Source organism: Lissotriton vulgaris, chromosome 5, assembly GCF_964263255.1.
Source record: "Lissotriton vulgaris chromosome 5, aLisVul1.2, whole genome shotgun sequence".
Classification (NCBI taxonomy): Eukaryota; Metazoa; Chordata; class Amphibia; order Caudata; family Salamandridae; genus Lissotriton; species Lissotriton vulgaris.
In genome coordinates, this window is record NC_141693.1 from 456222898 (window position 1) to 456249340 (window position 26443).

General features: G+C 46.7%; 1 protein-coding gene across 1 annotated transcript in view; it reads left to right on the top strand.

The window, feature by feature from the left end:
- Window positions 1-2436: 2436 nt before the first annotated feature.
- Window positions 2437-26443, top strand: part of DHRS3 (dehydrogenase/reductase 3) — an 84892-nt gene continuing 60885 nt past the window's right edge. Inside the window, exon 1 of the mRNA XM_086921892.1 lies at window positions 2437-3415. Coding sequence (XP_086778018.1) covers window positions 3221-3415 — 195 coding nt within the window. The 5' untranslated portion in view covers window positions 2437-3220. The remainder of the gene's footprint in view (window positions 3416-26443) is intronic.

A 26443-nucleotide genomic window follows, 5' to 3' on the forward strand; every position in this document is an offset into this window, starting at 1 on the left:
GCCTCTGGTCTCCTTCGAGTGCCATAGGCTCTGTCCACCTCTGCTTGCAGGTACTTTTCTTCAAGAATTCATCCTTGGATTCTTCCATACTCCTCCACCTTCCTCGCCAGCGGCATCTTTCCTGAAGTCCTCCATTGTGGTGTACAGCAGTTTCCGACGTCACTTTGCACCTATGTATCCGCTTCGCTGGTGTAGGTATCCTGGTTCCTAGGCTATCCATGGGTGGGGTTACTCTCCAACCTTCTGTATTCCACTGGGTTTCTTCAGGGTCCACTGGGAACTTTCCTGTAGACTTGCATTGAGTACATGGCTGTGTTTCCACTCTGCGCACAGCCTTCGAGGAATTCTTGGGTACTTACCTAGTGTGGTTCCTTGTACCCCCAGCTCTTCTGAGTCTTTTAGTCCAAGTCCCGACTTCGGTCGCAGTTTGCATTCCACTTCTGCAGTATATAGTTTGATCTCCACTGTGTCTTTGTGCTTACTTATCTATGTACGTTTCAAATATTGTTTGTATTGTGTTGATATCTCCGGGTAGCAGATATACGAATGTGTTAGTGAGTGTGTATAATAAATATACCTATTTTTTATACCTACACTGTGTGGGTATTTTTTGTTTAACCCACACTACATGATTAGTTCTGGTAAAACAAGCTGCTTAACACTCCATCTGAACTAAGCCTGAAGGCTGCTCTCTACAGCTACCACTTAGAGAGCTTTCTATGATTGTCTAAGACCACTAAATTCACCATATGGGTTGTCTGGATTAGTGCAAGGTGCTTCACTTAAATAAGGGTGCATCATATACTAAATAAAACATGAAATAGCAACGGGTCAAAAAAGAGATAGAACTATCTAGAGAAACTGTGTAATCTCAACGGGGTACAATCACGAAATCCACAGAGAGTAATTTGTGGTTAAAAAATTGGGTTCCCATCAGATACCCATCCTGTACCGCCCTAAATCATTTGGGATCCTTCACCCGAAGGAAGTGGTAAACATCCACTATGGATTAGGTAGATTGTGGCCTAACCTGGTCAAAGACTGCAGAAATGTGATGGTAAAATTGATGGTATCAGGGGGTAATCCGACTAGCAGTGCAAGAAATAATGATAAAGTGACTGTGCTGTGTGCAAAAGTGGGTGGTTAAGATTGGGTTGTGGAAGTGGAAAAACAATTTGAATAAGATCCTATCCACACCCAAGGATAAAAACAGTGCAAAGTAGTGTTTAACAAATAACTACTGAGATGGATTGTAGGTCGACATGTTTCTGCAGTTGGTGTGGGGTCAAAGGATCCCCTCCTGCTTCATCAGGACCTTAATATGATGCTACTGCTAATATGTAAAAAGAAGTGAGAAAATAGACAAAATTCATACCACCCAATATGTGGGGAATTCACTCTCCACCTCACCTGGCTACAGCTCAGGTCTTGGCTGTCTTTGTGGGAGGTCCTCCCACAAAGACAGCTAAGACGGATGTCCGGAGTACCGACGGACAGAGCGGTGCTCCATTTTTACCTGAGCTGTTGGATGTGAGTGAGGGAGGGAATGTAAGTGAGTGTCAATTAGAATGTGGCAGTATGCTTGTGAGTCTGCTGTTGCCCTGGCATACTGAAGGTAATTCTTGTATTACAGTGGCACCCATGGCAAAATTCTAGCTTTGGCATACTGGAGGCAATTCTTCACAGAATAGGCACCTGTGGCAAAATACCAAGATTTTCAAACTTAAAGGGGGGGCTATGGAGAGAGGAGGGGCACGTTTGCGGGGTGGTAGCGAGGGAATCCGAGGAGGAGTTGGTCATAAGGGGGACCGGGCTCCACCAGCGCTAAGGACAGCCCTGAACATAACCAACTCGGAGATGACGACCCCGAACCGGCTTCCATAAAAAGAAAAGAAAACAAGAAAAAACACTCCCGTCCCAACTCACAGACCTTCAACTGGCGAGCGCCAAATAAATGCTAGTGCGTGCCAAAAGGCGCTGCGATCGGCGCGTTCCCGGCGCGCCACGCTCCTGGGCGCCCTCTGTGTTATTATTCTGTCCGAGTTGTATTAAAAACAATAAATATATTAAATGGATATGATTCGCGGCGTCGCTGGCTGGAGTGTTGCGTCTGACACATTATGTCTCGTGCACTGTAACCAGCTGCAGCCCCGACTCTGGCACTAGCGGACAGGCTCGTGCCTACTTTGGATGAGGAGGGCAGCCCCAGCCCATTGCTGGGGGGCACGGTGTGTGCTCTGAAGGGCTTGCGGCTCCTGTGCCCCTCACACCCCACCCTCTTCAGTGTGTGCAGCAGAGATAGTGCTGGAGGGAGGGCGGGGGAGGGAGCCAGCAGAAGGCAGCAGCCACTCACAGAAACAGTAGTGAAATATCCTTAACACTTTAACTGTCAATCAGACTTAATGGGGTATAAAACTCCAAGTACAGAGCCACCGAGAGAACACAGGCTGAGCGAGAGTGGAGAGGGAGTGAGAAGGAAAGCGAGAGACAAGCACGCAGCGAGGAAGAAAAAGAAGAGGAGAGAACGATCTAGAAAAATAAAGGGAGGAAAATATAGAAACCTATAAGAGAGCGGCGGCTGCAGAGCGCGCGCGAGTGGGGAATGCAATGAATGAGACGGTGGCACACTTATTTTCTACAAATCCTGAAATCTGAACTTGGCTGTGCTGAGAGGGGGTGGAGGCAGCAGCCTTCGCTGTACGCCCCCACCAGAGAGGCAGCAGTTACTGGGCCCCCTCCCTGGCCCGGGGCATCAGAGTGAACTGCCTCTCTCTTTAAACTGCGCACCCGGGTGTCTCTGAGCCATTTCCTGGCTCTAAGAATAGTGAGCGGCGCGCACGGAGGACCGAGCGAGCTCTGTGCACACGGGCTGCTGCTCCCTGCCAGAGGAGGCGGGAGGCCGAGCAGTCACCTCTCCCGGGTGGGACTGAACTGCTCGCTGCCCCTGTGGGTCCTGACTCCTGCACCCCTACCCGACCTGCCCCTGGAGAAGGGGTTTCAGGACTGCACCGAACCGCAGCACTCTGCCTTTACATTCCCGGAGGTCTGGTTTTGGACACTTGAAACGTGATATTTTTGGAGGTACTTTGGTGCTGTCCCTCCGTGAGAGTGGCACGTGCTTGGCAGTGCCCTCCCTGTGGACCGCGCACCCCTCGGAGCCGGACTTTCTCCTGGGTGGCCTCACCCTGAGCAGTTGGACCTTGTTCCGAGGGCACCGAGGATGGAGTGCCGGGCGCTGGGCAGCCTCCTGCTCTTCCCCCTGCACATGCTTTACCTGGTGCTGAAGGCGGCGGTGCGCCTGGTGCGGCCGCCCCGGCCCCGGGACCTGAGTGGGGAGACGGTCCTCATCACCGGCGGGGGCCGTGGCATCGGGCGCAACCTGGCCCACGAGTTCGCCAAGCAGAGGGCTAAGAAGGTAAGAGGTCAAGGAAGGGGCGCTGGGTCTCACAGCACCCTTGTATTGGGACCCCACACAGCGCCGCACACAGCAGACTTGGCACTGGCAACCTTGCATACACCACCCACATAGACCAGCCTTTCGTGTAGCCATCCACAATAACTCTCCATAGAGTACCCTGCGCTAGAGCCACCCACACAGCTTAACAAGGTGTGGACTTAGTTCTATATTTAATGTATAATGTACCGCTCACGCACCTTCCACACAGAACAACCTGCCCCGTGCCACCCACAAGCAGCACCCACAGAGCAGCCAGCACTGTATTCGCCGTCCCCAACCCCCGGAGCTCCCAGCAGAGAGTCACCGACACATCGCCATGCAGAACTGACTTTGCTAAATATCTACATCACGCACAGAACAGCCTGCTGTGTAGCTGTCCGAAAACAACAACGCAGTGCGAGGGTGTAAGCCACCTGTACCACATTCACACTACATATTCAGCACATACACAGTGCCACATGGACCAGCCTCGGCAGCATTCCCATCTCAGAGAGCACAGCCCCACATATGGCGGCACGTGCAAGACTCCCACCACGCAGCACGTGCAAGACTCCCACCACGCAACACGCGCACAGAGCATCCCCAGTCCCACCTACCTCACACACAGCAGCCACCAGAGCCGGGCTTGCCCTGTGCATCCACGGCATGGAAAGTACACCACAGAGCAGCTTGCACTGCACACCCCCTTGACAGAGTACACCTCCAGCGCGCCCTGATGAGCACCCAAAGGGATGCTCAACCGTACAGAGCAACCACCCTGCATACTGCCCCAATGCTCGTACTACAGCTTCCCCGCACCCTGCCGTGTGCTCTCACCGAGCGCACACGGTGGTGGAGGGTCAGTCTTCAAACGCACTGCTGTCTACAGTGGAGCATGCGTTGCCGTCACACGCTCCCCCACAGAGCAGCCCGCGTTCTTCCCCCGCCACACACCACCAGTTACCGCCAGTCTATGCCCACCTCACACAGATCCACCTGAGAGGACGCACTGCACCCCCCACCTCCCACACAGCACCTCCGGAGAGCAGCATGTATTGCATTCCCACTCCGAGCTCACTGAGTACTTTGTTTTCCTTCTCACACGTGGATTTCACTCATTCCTTTAGCACACGGTTTACTGTTGGTCTGTACGGCTTCTGTGACAGACGGACAGGAGGAGAGGGCGCATTGGGGAATCAGAGGAAGAGCCCGAACAGGCTATTATTATGCACTCAATGGTAATTTCCAAACCCGCCTCTTCACAGCGCCAGACCCCCCGCCAGGAAGTGCTGTGCTCATGAACTTGTTGGATTTAAAGGAAACGCGTTCATATTTATTTGTTGCTGTCAGGGTTGAAGCAGATGGCTCGCTGGTTGCTTCTGTAGGGGGGTGCTGGGTGATATGCACCCCCCGACTCGGTTCACAGTCCAGTACTTCCCACTCACTGCTAGTGGTGCCCCCGGGTTCTTCAGGGTGGAGGCACTGGTGTGCCAGGGGAACGTGTTTTCTTACCACTTGTTGGCCGGGCACAGCTTGCCCGCGGTGCCCGCCTGGTGATCTAAATAACGCCTCTAGACTGGCACTTTCTATAAGGTTGCTGGAGTGAATGAAGCGCTCGGGGGTACACTGACTCCCCCGATACCAATCAGATTGAGGGTGTTAAGATTGCAGCACAGTGAGCCGGGTCCACAGGGAGCAAGTCGATCGCTAGAACACACCCGCGGCCCCAGTCTTAAAGCACACGGCCCAATATCGCCTTAAATAAACAACGTCTCACCCACCTTTTCGCGTTTAGAGCACATACCCCCTCCCCGCATATACCTCCTTTCGTTGGCCGCACGTGCTTCTGTTGATCACATTCGCGTCACCACACCCTCTTCCACAAATCATATCACCCCACAAATCCTTCCAAATGCCATGTCACCCTCCATATCTCTCCACATGGGACATGTCCAGCACACCTACTCCCACTGATCCATCCTAAGTCACATCTCCCCTCGAATCACATCCTCGCCACGATTGACGTCTTATCCAACGCACCCCCAGCCCCCCCGCCACATCCCTGCTCACAGTCCCCGGCCGTTCAACGTGCAAAGCGTGAAAACTCTTGCGGTGACGCGCACTAATAATATGAGGAAGGACACTGTGACGAGACAGGTATCCAACACAATCAAATGAGTGAAGTTAGCGCGGTGAACTTTGGACAGACGGCCAAGTGCTTTTATTAACTCTTTGTGTCCCGCGTGGGCGACACTGCTGCAACTCACAGCATGTTCTGAGCACATTATAGGCTGGCCTTAACACTGCGACCGCTCTAAACAGGATCCTAATCTTTCACACCGGGTGGGGTGGGGGGTTTGGAGCGCAGGCAGCACAGGGGTTCTTGGTCTCCCACAGTAACTTCTGTAGTAACATACATAGCACACTATCAGCTGTAGAGGCAGGGCGCTTGCCTTGACGTAGCCCATAGTTGCTGTCTTCCTGTGCACTGTGGTAGTAGGCTGCGTGGCAGTACCATGTTATGCTGTATTTTTTTTCTCTGTGGTTTGCTTCCTTACTGCCTGCCTACTATGTAATGTAATGTTCTTTCTGTTTTTTACTGTATATATGTAAAGCACTCTGATACCTACGGGTCAAGCTAGCGCTATATAAAACGTTTAAAATAAAATAAATACATAAATACTGGGGCTCATTCATAGCCTGCCCCTACTTTGTAGCCAGGCTCATTATATGCTGGAATTTGTTGGTACATACTTGGGCGGAACATATGAAACTCAATGTCTACTGGACCGGTTGGCAGCTGTGGGAATGTTGTTCATTAGTGCAGGGCTGTACTACGTGGCCTGGAAAGGAAGATACACTCATTAACCTGTGATGTGCAACTGTAAGGGGAGTGAGGACTTTGCAAAGTGGCACAGGCAACGATTGTGACCACTTGACCTTCCTCATCTTGGCTAACTGGTACTTATAAATCTAAAGACAAGAGCACTAGTTTTGTAAAAAAAAACTGTCTTGGCTGGTTTCTTTCCTGTCTTTGCCCGCATGTCCTGAAGGGCTCAGGGCTACCAACGCCTACCTGAACCCGAGCAAGTCACCATGATCATTTCACAGTTTTCCCTATTAATGGCTCGAAGTCAGTAACCTAGGACCTGGTAAAAAAAAGAAACGGCCCCAGTGGAATACATAGCCATGAAATTGGTGGGAATGTTGGCAACAAGAGGCATGTGCCAAGATAAACAAAACATGTTTGTTAGGCGTTCATTCTTCTTTAACATGATCTGCGTGATCATGGACTGCCTGTTCCTGACCAAACAAACAAGATAAATACTTGGAAGTTGGAGAACTTGGCATGTTATTTTAACTCGGTCAAAGTACAATGTCTCCACTCAGTAAATAAAATAAATGATAGGTCTGGCTTGCATCAATGGTTTAAAAAAACAGCCGATGCCCAGGGTCTAGTTGCCACTGGGCACTCTCCTACTTCACCCCTCAACCCCTGTCCTTTTGCTTACAGACTTTTATCAGTCACACTCTTCATGAACGACAAGTCCTTATTACACGTTCCTTCTACAGGTTCTGAGTGGTGTTTCTAGTGCAAGAGTTAAATCCATGTGGCTGTGATCCCTTATTGATCTAATCAAAATTGTATGGGTTGGACCAAACAGGTCCATTCTACAGCTAACTTCCATAGGTGAAATGATCATTGGAAGTAAAGGACTATAACTTTACTTAGCTTAGGAAGGAGGTAGATCAATCGATGCGCTATAGTTCTAAAGGGAACAGATCCTCTGAAAAAGAGGCATCTCCAAAAGAGTAAGATCCCTTAAATGAGCTGATATGTAGAAGGCATTGCTCCCAAAAAGGGATGGATCCCTAGAATAGACACATACCTAGAAGGGGTGGATCTGCAGAAAAAAGAGTTCCACAGAAAGGACCGGATGAGATGTTATAAGAGAAGATCTACTGAAAGTGCAGCTCTCTAGATGAGGTGGATCCGTGTAGTGGACATATTAATAGTAGTAACCGTCCCATAGAAGGGTCAGATCCGTCAAAGATCCATTGAAGGAGCACATGAGACAGGCCCATAAAAGAAACAGACCTGCAGATAGATGAATCTGTAGTGGGTGTGGATTTTGAGAGAGTGGGTTATTTCCCCTAATGGATTGATCCATTGATTTCTGGTTCCTCAGTAGGAATGGATCTATAAAAGGGGGGAATACATTGAGGAAACTGTAGTATGGTAGGTAGATCCATAAAAGAGAGCGATCCATAGAAGCGAAGAATCTGTAAATGGAACAGAGCTCTGTAGATTAATGATTCAGTCACTTGATAGATCTGTAAATTGATAGATCAATAGACCTAAAAGAACCATAGAAAGTATTCGTCTATGGGAGGATGGATGTATGCAAGGTGAGATCTGACAAATGGAGCAGAGTTTTCCTGAAAGCAGAGGTGGTCTTGAACTTTCTTTATTGTTAGTCCAACATCATAATACTGCTTTTGAGAGTCTGGTTGCAGAACAGTGTAAACTGGAGAATCCAACTTTTTTGTTGTCTCTAATTTGGTAGCGAAGGCAATAAGGGAGCTCAGCTTCCTTGGTACCACCTAATATTGTCCTACCCTCAATTTTACTTCGCCTCTCAGCAGCCTACCTTTGACAGCATTCTAATATTCACTAGATTCATTCATTTTGGTATTTCCATTGGGGCCCTTGTGCTGTGAAAACACGCGATTTACAATATTTTAGGGGCCTTTTGATTCAAATTCAAATAAACTCAACATTAAATCACACATTTGAAGTAATTACTAATTAGCTAATTATACACATCTTTTGAAATGATGAGGTGGAACACTTCAATGGGGAATGCCAAATAATTGAAAACTTGTTTTTCCTATACTGACCAGTGGAGGGCGTGCAAGATGTTCTCCGTTTTGCCAGCCGAAACCATGAATGCTTATTTATCTTGTGGCATTTTTTTGATAACGTTTGGTGTGACATTTTCACGTTATTTTCTTGTGGTTTGGAAGAATTCGGTCAGGATCTATTTTTAGTCACCGTTTAACGGAGAACGTCAGTTAAAAATGTATTTTGTTTCCTGTAGTTTGAAGTCGCCAATGTAACCGGGAGGAGGTAGTGAGGTAATCATTTGATGCAATGTTAAATATTTAGCTAAGTCACATTTTATTACCATGGAAAGAAACAGACGAGCCAGATATTCCGTTTTCTTTCCTGCTTGTGTGCCTGCAAAACGTCTCGGTGAACTGGTTGTAAACACCAGCTACTGTTGTTCCCATAACTCTGCTGTGTGCCCCGCCTGGTTCTCCTTCTACCACAACAAACATCAGCCTTTGTGTGCAGTTGCTGCTTGCTCGTCGTCTTCATAGCAGTTATCTGCAAATATCAGCAGTCACGCCCAGCCCTGCCCTCTTGAGAAAAGAGTGCAAACTGTGCAGGATGCTGAACCTATTAGCAGTGGCTGCCACCACATACAACAAGCATTTGCAATGCAATAGGTCTCGTATTAGGAAAGTGTGAGCTATTGGCATTGTAAATGACACATTTTTTTAATATGTGTTGGCTTTGAAAATATATAAATTAATAGCATTGTTCTTAACAAAGCCAATAGATTACACTTTCCTAATGCGAGTCCTATTGCTATGGCAATGCTTGTTGGTAGCAAGCAAGGATAGTGCTGTTGTGGTGCCGAGTGATGATGTGGTTGGGCTGAGTGATTATGTGGTTGGGCTGAGTGATGTGGTGGTGTTCCTGAGTGATGTGGTGGTGTCCCTGAGTGATGTGGTGTCCCAGAGTGATGTGATGGTGTCTCAGAGTGATGTGGTGGTGTCCCAGAATGATATGGTGGTGCCCCTGAGTGATGTGGTGGTGCCCCTGAGTGATGTTGGGTGGAGGTGGAGGGTCGAGTTGGAGTTGGAGGGTGGAGTTTATTTCTTCGGTGAGAAGTGTGTATGTACCTTTAAAAGCGTCACGAAAGACCTACTGATATCCAGTGAACTTTAAACTAGCTCGGAGAAACAAGAGGGTTAGAAATGAGGAGAGTCAGCTGGTAACGGTAAGGCAACCTTTCCAAATTAGTGGCGAACCGATATATATTACAACAGTGAGCGGCAAGTGATGTACGTTTCTTTTATTTATGCAATGAAGTTCGGCATTTGAATCTATGTATGAACGGTACGGAAACACCCTATTGGTCAGGCATGGTCAACGCAGAACATAGAGTTGATTTGTAATGCCTGTATAAACTATAATTAAGAACATTGTTTGTTGGTAATGTTTTTAGTTACTCGTGGTCAATGTCAAAAATCCCCTCGCTCTAATCTATGAAGAAATTTTTAATCCCAATCTATTCTATTACATGGGTTGTTAATTTTGCACAGCAAAACTCTCATGGGTGTGCTAATCTGGAGCTGGTTTGGGATGAGAATGCAAGCTCCAGATAAAAGTAAATAAAGGCTCACGAGAGCAAGGCCAGCAAGTTCGGGAGCGCATTCCTTTGAAGTCTGATTGGGGGAGTGGATGGGGGGGAGCGGCTTCCTTTGGAATGCGAAAGTCTTAGATAGGCACATCGCTAACAGCGTGATGGTGGAATGGGGACGGTTTCACATAAAAACAAGCACCAAGGAAGTTGTTCAAGGCGAATAATGGGGCACACGCCCGTTTGGCAGGGGAGGAGGCTGCAAGTCTGTGTGTAATGAAAAGTGCAAACATCTGTAGAGCACTTCTGAGCTGAAGCAATAAGGGGGTTGAATGGAAACAGGCGGGATAGAGGCTCATGATGGGGAGAGAGGGTGCTAACTGGGACAGGGTAGGAAAGAGGGGAATGGACGGGGGAAAAGGCAGGTAAAAAGATAGATGATGCGGAGGGCAGGCGAGAGGGGGCGGGTGAAACAAGCTCTCGGCATTGCTGTGGCGGGGGTGTGGGCGGGGGAGCAGCAGCCTTTTGAAAAGTGCAAACATCTGTAGAGCACTTCCGAGCTGAAGAAATAAGAGGGTTGAATGGAAACAGGAGGGACAGATGCTCGTGATGGGGAGAGAGGGTACTAACTGGGACGGGGAAGGAAAGAGGGGAATGGACGGGGGAAAAGGCAGATAAAAATATAGATGATGCGGAGGGCAGGCGAGAAGGGGCGGGTGAAACAAGCTCTCGGCATTGCTGTGGCGGGGGGTGGGCGGGGGAGCGGCAGCCTTTTGAAAAGTGCAAACATCTGTAGAGCACTTCCGAGCTGAAGCAATAAGAGGGTTGAATGGAAACAGGCGGGACAGAGGCTCGTGATGGGGAGAGAGGGTGCTAACTGGGACGGGGAAGGAAAGAGGGGAATGGACGGGGGAAAAGGCAGATAAAAATATAGATGATGCGGAGGGCAGGCGAGAAGCAGCGGGTGAAACAAGCTCTCGGCATTGCTGTGGTGGGGGGGGGGTGGGCGGGGGAGCTGCAGCCTTTGAAGTCTGATGCCGAGGCTCAGACAAATGGTGGTGTACGAGCGGCTTCCTTTTAAGTCTGATGGGGGAGGGGGGCGGGGGAGCAAATGGCGAGCGCGTGCCCGGCGCACATGTACTGGCCATAATCAGCATTCCAAAGCCCTCTTGGTAGGATTTTCTGGTGCCCCTCTATATCTCTCGCCAGCAATGCGCAAGCGCATTGACAGGCGAGACCTAAAAACTGGTGGGGCGGGGAGGAGGGAGTGTGGGATGGGGGGCGCAAGGGACTTTAATCATGATAATAATGTAAAAAACAGTTAAACTTTCCTGCTGTCGGGTGCTGGGTCTTCCGTGTCTCAGCAGACACTGCGACTACGTTTCAGACTCCCTGTCCAATCCAGCGTGGGGATTGGCCTAAGCTGGCTGAAAAGACACTCTGCTCAGGTCAGGGAGTCTGTGGGGTTTCTCTAACCTGGCTGTTCAATACACCTAAGTGTGTATGTTTTGTTTTGGTTGGCCTGAGACAGCCGGCCAAACACACATCCACACTTAGAGAGTGCACATAGCACTCCTCCTTCCCCTACTCGAGCTCCGACCCTCCCTCACACAGCGAGCTGCTTAAAAATAAAACAATAATGAAATATAATTTTTTATATTTTTGCTGCTGGATCTGAGGCAGTGTGGCGATGCTCCTCCGCCATTGCGGAGGAGCCACCCCTGCCTATTAGGAAGTGCCTGCTTAAGCCCGATTCACAAAGTGCTCTGTTATTAAGGGACACCATTTCCAATTTTGGACGTTCCTTCAACCGAATGCAGTCTCCACGCTGAACTCCAACGCTTCCAGGAGCTTCCTGGCTGAGGCGACACAAGGAGAGGAACAGGTGTGTTTTCAGTTATTTCCCAGGGTAAGATTTTCTCCCAACATCAGCCATAGAATCATGGAGCCCTGATATTTTAAGTATTTTAAAGATTGAACCATCATCTTCACCTCAAATGAGAAAGAGAAATGTGTGAGTAGCACTCGAGTTGGTAAACCGGGAAGAGGGATTTTCGCCAGCTCCATCAAAGCCATTAGCCAGACCCTCCAGGATTTCGCGATTTGCAAAAAAAATCATTGCAAAATCAGCAACTTTGTAAAAAGCATGTGTTTTTTTTACCAAAAGTGTCAGGGAAATTCCAAAATTTGGCAAAAAGAAGAAATCCCTCCTGGTCCCCATGTGCCTTGTGGGCCCTAAACCCTGATAAAATGAATTCCTCCCCTTAGGGCCCATTCAGGGACATTCATTTTTATCAAGTTTTGGGCCAGCTGCCCACAGGGCACATCGCAGGCCGAAGGGACATTTATCTTTATCAGCAGCGGGCCCCAAACATGATTAAAATAAATGACCCCATGGCCTGCCCCCACAAGACCCACCAGGATATTGCGGCATGGATTACTAAATTTTACCGCACACATGCACACATTTTGCGTATTTTTTGTAGCTCTTTCTTGTGCTATTTTGATAAAAAATAAATGCCCCTCGGTTCTGCAGTCCCCATGGGCAGCAGGCGTAGTCATTAAAAAAAGTATTGCCCCCCCCCCCCCCCCCCGGGCCCGCCACGTGCACTGTGGGCCCAAAACGTGATCAAAACTAATGTCCCCGCGGGGGGGGGCTTAATTTTTTATCACGTTTTAGGCTTGTTGCACACAGGGCATACAGTGTGCCCGGAAGGCATTCATTTTTTTAAATGGTTAGGGCACGCCGCCCATACTGCAGGCCCTAGTCATTTGGAAAAAGAAATGCCCCATGGGTCCGTCCAGTGCCCGTGGGTGGCGGGCCAAAAACCTGGTAACATTTAATACCCCCTTGTACCGCCACCCACGGGCCACCTGGGGGCATTAGTTTTTTTTATCAAGTTTTGGTGCCACAGGGTTCAGGGAGGCCCTGTGGGTATTCATTTTTTTAAATGATTAGGTCTGGCCGCCCTCTGGGGCAGTAGGCCCTGGGGCATTTATTTTTTTGCCCAATAAAGTGTCACAAAAATTCCGCAAAATTTGTGTATTTGTGCCACAAAATGTGTGTATTTGTGCCGCAAAATGTGCATATTTGTCCCGCAAAATTCGGTAATCCATGCTGCAATATCTTGGTGAATCTGATTAGCTAAATGTGAGGCATACTTGCAGTTTACAAGCCAGCAGACTATATGGTACGGGGCAGAAACGTAACACAGGCCCTTTTGGAGCATGAGGCCCCTAAACCTTTCAGGGGCCCCATTCAGCTGAAGGCTAATAAATAGCTGTGAGAAATGGTAGGCTTAGTGGTCCCTCATCACATTCTTCGGGGGGCCTTCTAGGGGCCTCTAGAGCCCTGGGAATCACTGCCCACCTCCCCATAAAAAGACATTTTGGTGCTATGGGTGGGCTCCCCGGGGCCTCTGGAGACCCAGGGTCTCGTAGCCTTCTCTTCCTATAAACTATTTTTGCCCCCAGGGTGGGCTTCCTGGGGCCTCTGTCTACTCCAGAGGGGTGCCACAGCGATTTCTTTTTCTTTTTGGCCCCAGGGGTGTGGGTCCCCCGATGGGGCCTAGGGAGTAAAGGTATCCCTACCCTGCCCCCTTACATTATTATTTTTTCTTAACTTCAGAATAGGGGACTAAGTCCCCGAATCCTGTAATGGCTGCCAGCAACATTATTCTCATGTTGCTGGTAGGCAATCAACCCGGTCGCTCATACTCCTGCGAGAAGGTTCAAGGGAAATAAAGCTCCATGGGACAATTAGAATGCTCTAATTTTAAATTGGTGCGCCCGCTAGAGTCTCTCGAGGCTCTTGCGGACCCAACCGTCCAGATATACAATTATTTTTGTCCCTTAATTTCTCAAAAACTACTGAAAGGATTAACACCAAATCTCAAAAAGCACAATCTGCGGACCAAGATCTAGCTTTCTGTCAAATTTTCGGTAATTCGGTTAAGCAGTTTTTGCTGTTGCCTTGACTAAAGAAGTCTCTTGTAAATGGCCGCAGTTTACTTCAAAGCCAAGGCCCGGTTGATGGGGTCCCCCGTGGCTGAAAGCAGCTGCAATATACAATAATTAATACCTTCCGGGACCTGGTCCACCGAGGGGCCTAGTAAAAACAAGGGCAGGAAACTGCACTTGTTTTTATAAAAACATTTCAGCCCCCGGATCCTCTATGGATTCACAGCTAAATTAAAAACAATGTTTTTGAACCCGGGTCCTTGTTTTAATCACTGAGAGGCCGCCTCCACCAGGCCTGTGGGGTCAGGATATTCCTACCCTACCTCCTGGATCTAAATAAAAGAAAAAAAAAATCCTGAGATTCAGCTGAGTATGAGTCCCAAGATGGCTGCCGCCAACTCCTGGTTGTAGTGGTGGCAGCCAATCAGATCTCAATTTGAGATTTGTCGGATCTGCGGATCCTTCACATCCCTAGATATATACATACATTTTTTTTAATGACTCCAAAACTACTGAACAGATGTACAACAAATTACAAAAGGGTTCTTTTGGACCAAGATCTAGCTTTCTGCCAAATTTGGTGTAATTCTGACAGCGTTCCGGGAAGTTGTCTTGTCTAAAACCCCTATCGAAAACCTTTGCCACTTACAGAAGGGTTAAGCATGGGTGTAGCTATTGTTAGTGAGTAGGTTCACTGACACAGGGGCCTGATGGTTTAAAGGGCATACTGCACTCCACGTCGATCACCATTTTCTTGCACAAAGCTCATGGAATTCTTGCTGTTCGTGAGTCAAATACATTGGGAGTAAAAAAGTACAGTAGTTTTACAGCTCTTATTTATGGGTAATAAACTGGCACCCATCTGGTGCACTGATGTAATCCCGAGGATTTCCTGGACACCCTACAGTTTGCCTGGGTCTGCTCCATTCTCTGTAGACAAAATGTGCCAAGTGATGGCAGCAGAATGACCACACGCCCCCACATCTGCCATTTGCATCTGTTATATATACGGGGAGCAATTTTCTTCACCTTTTGGGTCTCAGTTCTTCAAAGATTCCTTGGGTTTTGTGATGACACAGGGTCTTGACTTTATATGAGCAGAGATTCACTCTTCCAGACCTTTTTAAGCCACACACACCCCACAAGAACTTATTTTTCATAAACCCAGGCTTAGAGTGCAACAACCAGACCAATATATTCACTATCAAACAACAGTTAATGTTGTGCTATCCTTTCCTGCGTTCCCAAGGCTCTTTCTTAATCTGATGGAAACTAGGTGGAGTGCCTGCGATGTTTTGGTGCCAGAGCTGTCATTTTGGGTGTGTCTGGGTTGTACCAGCGGGCACACCTGCCAGCAGGAATGTCGGCGACACGCCAAAAGGTTCATGCCAGTATTCCTATGTGCTGGCAATTATTCTGGTGTCCATCATAAATAATGGTAGGCATCGTGAAGCGAATCGATTGTGAGCAGAACGCCTTAACTCCACCTATGGAACCACTGGACTGCATCCAACAAAAATGACAACAATTGCACATGAGTTGCACAACACCCAGATCCCAAACCTGTGCAACCTCAACAACTCCTTTATATTGCATATCATCCCAGTATGTGAGGCATCAATGTTTGCTGTGAGAATCGCCCAGTCAAACTTTATGATGAATCCTCACTTAAAAACTAGATGCTAAATTGCTTCATTCTGATCGATGAATTACTCTAAAGTATAAATTGCCCTAATACATATATCAACTGTACAACCAATTTATAGCACTTATGTGACTTCGGAAAATGATGGATTAATTTCCAAATATGTATCACATTTGTTCACTATGTGGGCATTGTGTATTGCACGTTTACATCTCACTGTGTGTAGGAGGGGTGGTGGGGACTTCATAGTCCAGTGCTCTCACACCACACTGACATATGCAGACTTATATTGCATTGGTAAATGCTGATAGTATTACGTTTTATTCTTAACATCAAAACTCCACATCTTCTCAATTCTATATATTCTATTGCCAGTAACTAACGCAGTCCTTAGTGGCGGTGTGAGTGTTGGACGCTGTTTTTACTATTATTATTACCTCTGCTGATGTGAGAGCATGTATGACGAAATTTTAGAAATTGCTTGTTAAATTTGCCTATTTGCACAATCGGTCCGCGGCTGATTTCAAAAGCGCGCCGGACAGATCACTTTTAATTGTCCATTCCTACCTGTCCTTGTGACCGACGCATTGCCTACACTTCATTGCCCTCGTGGTCCCGTTCCGCCCCGGCTTGTGCCGTTTGTTGCGGAGGACCAGTCCGAGGTGCGCACTTCCTGGAGGCTGACACCACTTCCGCCCTGCGCTAGTCCTGGCAGGTGAGCGGTCTAGTGGTGCTGAGCCCGCCATTATTTAGATCGGCGCTAAACGCCCCCGGCTCCAGTAACTAACGCAGTCCTTAGTGGCGGTGTGAGTGTTGGACGCTGTTTTTACTATTATTATTACCTCTGCTGATGTGAGAGCATGTATGACGAAATTTTAGAAATTGCTTGTTAAATTTGCCTATTTGCACAATCGGTCCGCGGCTGATTTCAAAAGCGCGCCGGACAGATCACTTTTAATTGTCCATTCCTACCTGTCCTTGTGACCGACGCATTGCCTACACTTCATTGCCCTCGTGGTCCCGTTCCGCCCCGGCTTGTGCCGTTTGTTGCGGAGGACCAGTCCGAGGTGCGCACTTCCTGGAGGCTGACACCACTTCCGCCCTGCGCTAGTCCTGGCAGGTGAGCGGTCTAGTGGTGCTGAGCCCGCCATTATTTAGATCGGCGCTAAACGCCCCCGGCTCCAGTAACTAACGCAGTCCTTAGTGGCGGTGTGAGTGTTGGACGCTGTTTTTACTATTATTATTACCTCTGCTGATGTGAGAGCATGTATGACGAAATTTTAGAAATTGCTTGTTAAATTTGCCTATTTGCACAATCGGTCCGCGGCTGATTTCAAAAGCGCGCCGGACAGATCACTTTTAATTGTCCATTCCTACCTGTCCTTGTGACCGACGCATTGCCTACACTTCATTGCCCTCGTGGTCCCGTTCCGCCCCGGCTTGTGCCGTTTGTTGCGGAGGACCAGTCCGAGGTGCGCACTTCCTGGAGGCTGACACCACTTCCGCCCTGCGCTAGTCCTGGCAGGTGAGCGGTCTAGTGGTGCTGAGCCCGCCATTATTTAGATCGGCGCTAAACGCCCCCGGCTCCAGTAACTAACGCAGTCCTTAGTGGCGGTGTGAGTGTTGGACGCTGTTTTTACTATTATTATTACCTCTGCTGATGTGAGAGCATGTATGACGAAATTTTAGAAATTGCTTGTTAAATTTGCCTATTTGCACAATCGGTCCGCGGCTGATTTCAAAAGCGCGCCGGACAGATCACTTTTAATTGTCCATTCCTACCTGTCCTTGTGACCGACGCATTGCCTACACTTCATTGCCCTCGTGGTCCCGTTCCGCCCCGGCTTGTGCCGTTTGTTGCGGAGGACCAGTCCGAGGTGCGCACTTCCTGGAGGCTGACACCACTTCCGCCCTGCGCTAGTCCTGGCAGGTGAGCGGTCTAGTGGTCCCTCACCCTTAGTACTTAATGGGGACATGGAGGAAGCGCAGCGGACGAGCGCAGCGGGAGCGCCGACTTCGCGCCGAAGTCGCGCACAAGTCAAGCCCGTCTGCGCCCGTCCGCGCCAGTACGTGCCCAGGGCCCTGTCCCGCTGCCCCAACCTTAATCACTTATACCCGTACTGCTCTACTGCGGCTGCGTGGCCCCCCCTGTTCTTCGAACTCTGCTTTGAACTGCCACAATGCTCCACTCTCCTGTCCTTCCTGCAATCTCTCATTGGATTCTGTTGCATCTCGGATTGACCTCAAATCCTCCTCCTTTTGGAACACTCCCTCCCGGCGTAGCTCCCTTTCTTCCAAACTACCCAACCTTAGTCCTCCGCTGAAATTTATCAGTATTAATTGCCGTTCTCTCGCCAAACACAAGAGAGACATTTTTGACCTCTTACAGGCAGTCAGCCCAGCTGCCATGTTTCTAACAGAAACATGGTTAAATGAGAGCTCCGGCCCTGACATCGCCATGGCTCTCCCCACAGACTACACCTATGTTGGGCGAAACCGCCCTCTTAAAGATGGCGGGGGAATCGCTATCATTTTCAGGAGAGAATTCTCCTGCAAATGGGAAGACCTTGAGTTCCCTAACTGTGAAGCTGGTCTGTTTAAGCTACTACTCACCCCGCACTTCTCTCTTACCGGCACGCTGATCTATCGTCCGCCTGGATCTGCAAGTAGCTGGGCCGCCTCCCTTCCTGACCTCATTGCCCCACTCCTTTCACAATCAAATAACTTTTTGGTCGTCGGTGATCTAAATATCCACTTTAACTCTGCCTCATGTGTCACTGCTACCCGTCTTCTACAGGATCTTGGAGCGTTAGATCTCCACCTTCACAACTCTGATCCCACTCATAAGGCTGGCAACCTTTTGGACCCTATTATTTCTAATTTACCTACCATTTCGTACCAATCTTCATTGCAGGTCCCTTGGTCGGACCACTTTCTCGTAAATTTCTCTATTGAAGTGGCTTCTCCTAGACCACCTGCTCCTACCCACCCCCATAAAGCCAGCAGAAATTGGAAACGTCTGGATATCGCCAAATTAAACTTGTGTCTCACTAATTCAATGCCTCCTCTGCCTGGTAGTTTGTCTACTAGGGAACTACCCTCGGTTAAACGATGGTTGACTAGTGCCTTAGACGTTTGTCTTCCACCGCAAAAAAACAAATCCCATATCCACCATCCACCAGCTCCCTGGTTTACGGATGCCCTCCGATCGGAAAAATCCAAATGTAAAAAATTGGAACGCCTATGGCGCTCACACTACGATGCGGGCCACAAAGCAGAGTATAAGGCCGCTCTCAAATCGTACCACACTTCGTGCGATTGTGCCAGAGCCTCCTTTGCGAATACCACACTCCTCAAGGCACAGAACAGACCTAAGGCCCTGTTCAAAATGGTGAAAGAGTTGTCAGGTGCATCTTCCGTCCCTAAAGCCCCCTGTCTTGACACCCCCCAGTGTGAAGCTCTGGCCAAATTCTTTGTTGAAAAGATTGAGAAAATCTATGATACCTTCAACTCTCCTCCGGTACCCCCTCTCCCCGTTCCTACCTTAGGTACTCTATCAGCTGATACCCCCCCTTGCTCCACTCCCGTGCCTCCACAACTCCTCGCTTGGGAGCCCATTTCTCCTCCGCTTTTAAAAAAGTATCTACAGGACATACAATCTGGGTCCCCCCTTGATCCTTTGCCTCCCCAAATCCTGAGCTCTTTGGATCCAACCATACTTCTGATTATTCTCAAGGTCTTGAATGCCTCCCTCATTGAAGCTAGCATTCCCAAGGATTGGAAACACGCTATGGTGGTCCCGTTACTAAAAAAGGCCAACTTAGATCCTAATAATCCATCCAATTTTCGACCCATTTCTTTACTCTCATGTTTTTCTAAAATCTTGGAGAAACATGTTAACTCGTTGCTTAGTTCTTATGTGGAAACTTCTAACCTTCTTCATGGCTCTCAATCCGGGTTCAGGGCTGGTTTCTCGACCGAAACCACTCTCCTTGGCGTGTCAGAATCCATCAGGCAAAGGGTGGACAACGGGGAGACCGTGGCACTCATTCTATTGGATCTGAGTGCCGCATTCGACACCGTCTCCCACTCCATCTTATTGTCCACCCTGAGAGGGGTGGGTATCGATGGCACCGCCCTGGCCTGGATCTCCGACTTTCTGTCTAATCGCACGTTTCAAGTCTTTTCCACTACTTCTGTCTCCTCTACCTTTCCTTCCAATCACGGTGTTCCCCAGGGTTCTATTCTTAGCCCCCTGTTTTTTAATTTATATGTGAGACCTCTTGCTTTTTTGGCGGAACAGGCAGGTCTCTCTATTTACTCCTACGCTGATGACACTCAGGTCATCTACTCCCTCTCTGCTAATAGGCATTCCCCCTCTTCCTCCCTTCAAGCTGGTCTTACACAGATCTCGGCATGGATGTTGGAGCATAAATTAAAATTAAACGGGGATAAAACTGAGCTTCTCCTGTTTGGCCATGATACTCCACTCTGGGGCCCACAACACTGGCCACCGGAGATGGGCCCTCTCCCTACCCCAACCTCCTCTGCTCGCAATCTTGGCATCCTCCTGGACAACCAACTGTCCTTCAGGCAGCACGTCGTGAAAGTTTCCGCCACCTGTACCACCATCATCAGGTGGCTTAGGAAAATCTCGTGGATGCTGCCTGCCGACACCCTGAGAACTGTAGTCCAGGCTCTTGTCATCTCTCGCCTGGACTATGGCAACATCTTACTTTTGGGTGCCTGTAAGGAGGTAACGAAGAAGTACCAGGTAGTACAAAACATGGCTGTTCGCCTTATTTGTAATCTACCCGCCAGATCCTCAGCCTCGTCCCATATGCGTAAACTACACTGGCTGAAGATCGAGAGCAGGGTCAAATTTAAGGCACTATGCTTTATGCATAAAATAATGTCCGGAAAAGCTCCTCGCTACTTATCTGCCCTGGTTCAGCACTATCTTCCACCACGTACGCTTAGGTCCTCTACCCAGAACAAGTTCCGGATTCCGCGCATCAAGAGAGCAAAAATGGGAGGGCGCTCCTTTTCCTTCCTGGCTCCCTCTCTTTGGAACTCTCTTCCCCCCCCTCTGCGCTCTGAAAAATGCTTCCTTGCCTTCCGCAAAGGAATTAAGACCTGGCTTTTTGATCTGTAAAAACGGCTGGCTGGACTCTCCCACATTTGTGCTTACTGCGATTACTCCCAGCGCCGGGAAACCTACGGGTAGCTGTGCGCTTAAGAAATCTAATAATAAAAATAAAAAAATATAAAATATCCTTGTCCAATGGATCTTACATACATTAGTTAAATCTTAGTTTAGGAACAGCAAATGAGAAACAGAAAAAAGTGCACTATGTGACCTTTCCATTTAAATTTCATTTTATGTTTATGTAGACAAAATTGCCTTTCACACAATCACAAAGACAAGAAAGAAAAAATACAACCGTAGGTCACCAGAATTCACAAGTTACAATTCGGCAATTTCACTGACAACAAAAAAGTGAAAATAAGAAGCGCCTAAGGCCAGATGCTACATCTTAAAGACATTTTTGCACAAAAATATTTCTGGCAAATGAGCGAATCAATGAAAAATTATAAATAGAGTTTAAATTGTTTTTTGATGTAAAGATAAAAAACAAATCCAACAAGTCGCGACAGCAGTTGCGTTTACAATGTAAAAAGCAAATAACTCTCCCATCATTGCTAACATCTAGATCAGTCACCCTAGGAACAGAACGCAAGGGGATAATACTCAATCCTATTTTATACAATCTTTGCCCGCTGCTGCTGGTCTGTGGGGGGTAACAATTAATGTGTTATTAGCACAGTTAAAGATTTTCCTTCCAAGTAAGTTCAATCCCTTTGGGACAACAACAAATCAGATTGTCTCAAAAATTATTCAGAAGGAGAAACTTTACTCTTGTCTTTGAAACCAAGCTTTCTGTGCAAATCTTTAACAGAACAAATCCTTCTTACGGTCTTCTTTGTCCAAGCTTATCCAGTGCTTAATATCTCCTTCCACCATAAATCTGAAATATTTGTTTTCTTCCACAAATTTCAAGAGTGACCAAAAGTTAATAGTCACATATCCAAAATAATATACCAAGGTGTAAGCCCCAACTCCTGCCTAACTTCCAGGATCACAGTATCCAGCAGAAGATTTTGAACATGTTTCAAAACAGCAGATTTCAATATCGACTATTGTGGCTTTACTATCACAAACCAAAAGCGCAGCACCATACCACACTTATGAAACAATTTTACTTTTCAACGGTTTGAATAAAGGCACCTAACCCCTTCAGTAAAGGACGTGGGGTGGGGATGGCTGTATGTGGGAATATTTATACTAAAGTGCATCTGTCTGAAATATTCTGTCCTAAATTTCACTTTCAAAATATCATCTTAATGGGTTTTAATGTTCTACTGTTAATGCCAATATCTTTGTAAACAATATTTAAGACATGATAATTATGTTCGATAATATTCTGACTGCGGTATGCTGTTTTAAGTCATATACATGCTACTTAGTCTTGGTCGCTGCACCCAGCTCAGAAAAGAAGAGCTATAAAAAAATGATGGAATATCGTGACTCAGCTACCTCTACCATGATGTGCAAATGTTTCGGGAGAGCTTACATTTGCAGCCAAATTTCCTTCAGATAGCTATTTTGATGCATGGGCATGTGCATTTTCTATTATTCATTGAAGATGTGAAGCTCATCTGGGTCAATCTGCACCTGTACACACAAACATGTTTGTGGAGAGTTTTTTTGTTTACTTTACATAAGTGCTAGCACCACTTTAAAGTTGCTTCTGAGAAAATTGATTCTGTTGAGTGGCAAATGCTGGTCCCGGACAACTGGGTCACGATTGCCATGACTGGTAAAAGGGGAAGAAAGAACAAAATTATGGGCAATAGACTAGCATAATGCATTCACGTGTGCTTATAAGTTGTTAATCTTCTCGACTAGAAGCTGGTTGAGGTGATGAGCTGTATAAATGGCGGAAAAGACCTGCATATGATTCTCAAAGAAGAACCCAGAGCTTCTGGCTAAGGAGGAATGGTTGTTTCCTGGAGAAGTGAGTAGTGACAGACTTGAGTGATCATTAGGTGGGTTGCAAGAGATAGAATATGTCAGCTTTTCCTAAATTTGATTTTAGCCGCCAGGGTAAGTGGGTGAAGGAGGAGAAAAGAGAAATGTGGATTTTTGAGCACAAAAAACGCATCGATCTAAAAGGCATTTTGTGGCTTGGGGGCAACAGAAAGTTTTTTAAATCAATGGTAAGCAAAATATTCTGAGGCAGTGGTTTGTGATGAGGTTGGACGACTACGTAGGCATTCCAAAAAAGGTGGTATGGGTCAAACAGATGACAGTTTTTTTTATGGAGGATTGAAGTTAATACTTGTGCATATGTTCTGTGTGAATAAGGTACATGAAGGTAAGATTGTGTTCTCAATAGCTGTGGCAGTAGGACAGTGAATGAATTTAGGTGGATTTTGTCTGGTCCAGCACTGATGTGAGGACAGCAAGCGAAAGGTTCGATACTGCAGGGATTGTATGGATTCAGTTCTTTATGAGCAGAGCATCCATACTGATTTAAAGGGTGCAGAAGATGGCTGAACTACAGCTTCATTAAAAGGATCAAAGGAGTTAAGTAGTTGAGGGTCAGAAGTTAAAGGAGGCATTGACAGTGTGGTACTTGGTCAAGGTGCATAGAGCTTTCCAAATAAAACTGGTTCAGAATTTTAATTTATGCTAGTAGAATTCCCATTGTAAATCTGAGAGAATAAATATTTTAGACTCTCTTCAGTCAACGAAAAAGGTGACTCGTTTGCCCCAAGTATAGTAGATGTTAAGACGCTAGACCTATTCTAACTGAATGTTTTGATATTCACTCTTAAATTTTGAGGTGGAAGGATTTGTTATGAATAAAGAGCTGTATATTAACAGCAAAACTAAAGTTAAGCTTTTTTTAAAAGTATTTGAGACTACTACTGAAGTGCACTGCGTTTATCATGAGGCATTGAGACAAATTGAGTGCTGGGATGTGAGGCAGTGTGCTCCCACCCTCCTTCTGTTTGAAAAGGCTCCCTTGAGCCACTGAGCAGACGAGCTTGGGTTGATGAACCTGGGCCAGTGATTGGTACCCGAGGCCTGAGAAAACTTTGGACAGCATTCCCTGCACCCTAAACCGACTTGTTGCTCTCCACTGATGAAGACATTAATCGAGAAACAGGTGCCTAAAGTTGCACAGCGCAAGTTGCACCCGCATGGGTGAGAAATTAAAATACTACTACTGAAGTTGGTGGTATCCACTACACTTACCATGATGCATTGGTGCAAATTGGGTGCTGGGGTGTGAGACAGTGTGCTCCCACCCTCGTTCTAATTAAGCTCTGTTTGTACCATGTGCTTTTCCTTTGAGACTTCATGTGGGTTTCATTTCCAGTTTTTAAATCATCGGCACAAAGACTAACTCTGATTGTAGTTGGGTTGTAATTGACAACCCTCCAATTCCTGAAAGAATGCTAAAGTTAGTGGAGAATCCATTTATTTTCCTCCAGTTTCGTCATTTGCACCAGAAATGTGTGGAGTTTTTCATTACCGCCCAATTCAAACTCGGGATAGTATGGGCATATTCCAGATACATGTGTCCCAGTTGATGCAGTATTTGGAGCATCCTTACCTGCAAGATGATTGGTGAAGAGTATGAACGTTGAGGGAAGTGGAAAGCAGCAGCAATAGTAAATTCTTTACTGGTATAAATTGAAATGGCGCGACAAATGATCTTCAAAAATGTTACTGGTCCTGTCTTCGTCCAACACATAATCTCCAAAATGTACGCATGTGTCAGTTGAGGATATTTCCAGTTCTCCCAGCTCAGAAGCATCCTGTAGTTGTATCTCACCCAGGCTGCACAGTGTTATAGGTGTCACCCTCATTAACTCTGAGCTTGGAGTATACCAGTCTCCCCTGAACTGGCTTACACAAATACTACTTCGAAGATGTCTAAAATCGAATTTTATTTTCTCTGGTTCAAAAATTGAGACTCATTTTCATGCTAAATCTGTCTTCACCAGCTCCATCTGTGATTACACATCAAATTCAGAACTCCCCAGGTCCCCAAAATCTTCACAATAAAGTCACCTTAGATATGGTTTACTGGAACTTTTCATAAACACCCAAACGTTTTGTTTACCACCCATTTAACACCACCTCCATATTTGTGGGACACGGCCATCATTATTTCTTCATTCGGGCAGTGAAGTTTTGGAAGCCACTTCTTCCAATTCTAGGTTTTCACCTTCTGATGTCACTTAGAAAGCACTTCACCAATCCGCAGTTCGGTCATGGCTGCATCACTCAGAAAGGGGATTGCATCTGGAGACCATTCAGTCCATCAGGTGTGGGTTACTAATCCCAGGATAAATGTAAATATTAGCTCAGTCAAAGTCACAGAATGTATCATGTTTTTCAAAGTTTTTACTGTTTTGTGAAGAGTGCCTGAAAGATTTGGTAGAATTTCTCATTTTATTTTTTCATTGTTTTGCTCCGACATGTATTCATTCGGTTTACTGACCATGTTTCAATCGGGTATAGAAATTAGTTGCTGACAGAATTTCACGTCTCTTTTTACGCCTTTGCCCAGTGAAGACACATGACCAGTGTTTGTCATCAATACAAACATTGATCAACAGGTGGAAGAAGGACGGCATCTTGAACACAAAGAGTTATTTTGCAGACAGATTTCTTGTTGTAGCTGAAAGCTTAACTTTGAATTTGTCCATTACGAAATACTGAACTTCCTTCGACCTCAACCTCAACCCAGTACTGCCACCGCAACAGAAAATAGTAAAAGAGCCAACATCCGGAATCACACTTAACCACCACTGCATCTGAGACACATGTCCCACTGTGGCTTTTTTTCTGGGTAATTATGGATTTGCCGCATTCACCACCTCATCATTCATCTGCTACATACACAATCTGCAGATTTTAACAAAAACAAGTTGTGTTTCTAGGTCAAACGAATCAAAAGTTACTGAAAAAGTGGCAACGTTGGTTTGCGTGCAGTGGAACACCCATTGCAACGGTTAACTGGTCATCTTTTGGGCTCTTTTTTCTGCATTTGGTTGTTAAACTGGTACTAATGAGGTGAAATATTTGCCCAGACAGTATACTTGTGTATAATTTACAGAATAAGGAAGTAATAGTATCAAAAATGGGCTGCATTATGCCGCATAATTTGCCTATTCTTGCACCATAATTTAGTCAACGCTCCACAGAATTTGGTGCTTCCCTGCCACATAATTCCAGTGGACAACAATATAAACTGTGATAACACTCCCACTCGACCTATATCAATTTAACAATGGCTACAGCTCACTGGGCTCCCCCTTTGCTATGGGACTACAGTAGATGCAACAATGTTTTATTAATTTACATTCTTGTTTATTATCTTCATTTTTTTGAAAGAGTAAAACGATTTTTTATAGAAAACATTTCTTTTGTACTATATATAAAATACAATTTGTGCGTGATCCAACAGTTTATAATATATGATATAGGTCGGGAGTGTTTTCGCAGTTTATATTGTTGTCTTTTGCCCCCTTCTCCCAGACCGTACAATCATTCTTTAAGGAGGTACCTCTATGTCATTACATAATTCCAGTGGCCCACATAATTTGGGAGCAGCGTACAAGACACCCCCAAGGAGCTCCCCTGTTGCGGTAAACCTGCAATCTGCAGTTAATAAAGGCATGGGGAAGGTAAAAACTGCTGCAATGTGGAAAAAACAGCTGCAAAATGGAAATCAAAATCCAGCAGGTGACTATCTCCACAGTTTCCCAATAAAATAAGGCCAAACTGAAAAGGAATTTCTGAACGTTGTGCTTTATAACCTAGCAAGACTCGCCCCAGCAGTGGTCCCTCTTTTGATAATTAAATAACATCTGACCCTTGTGCGT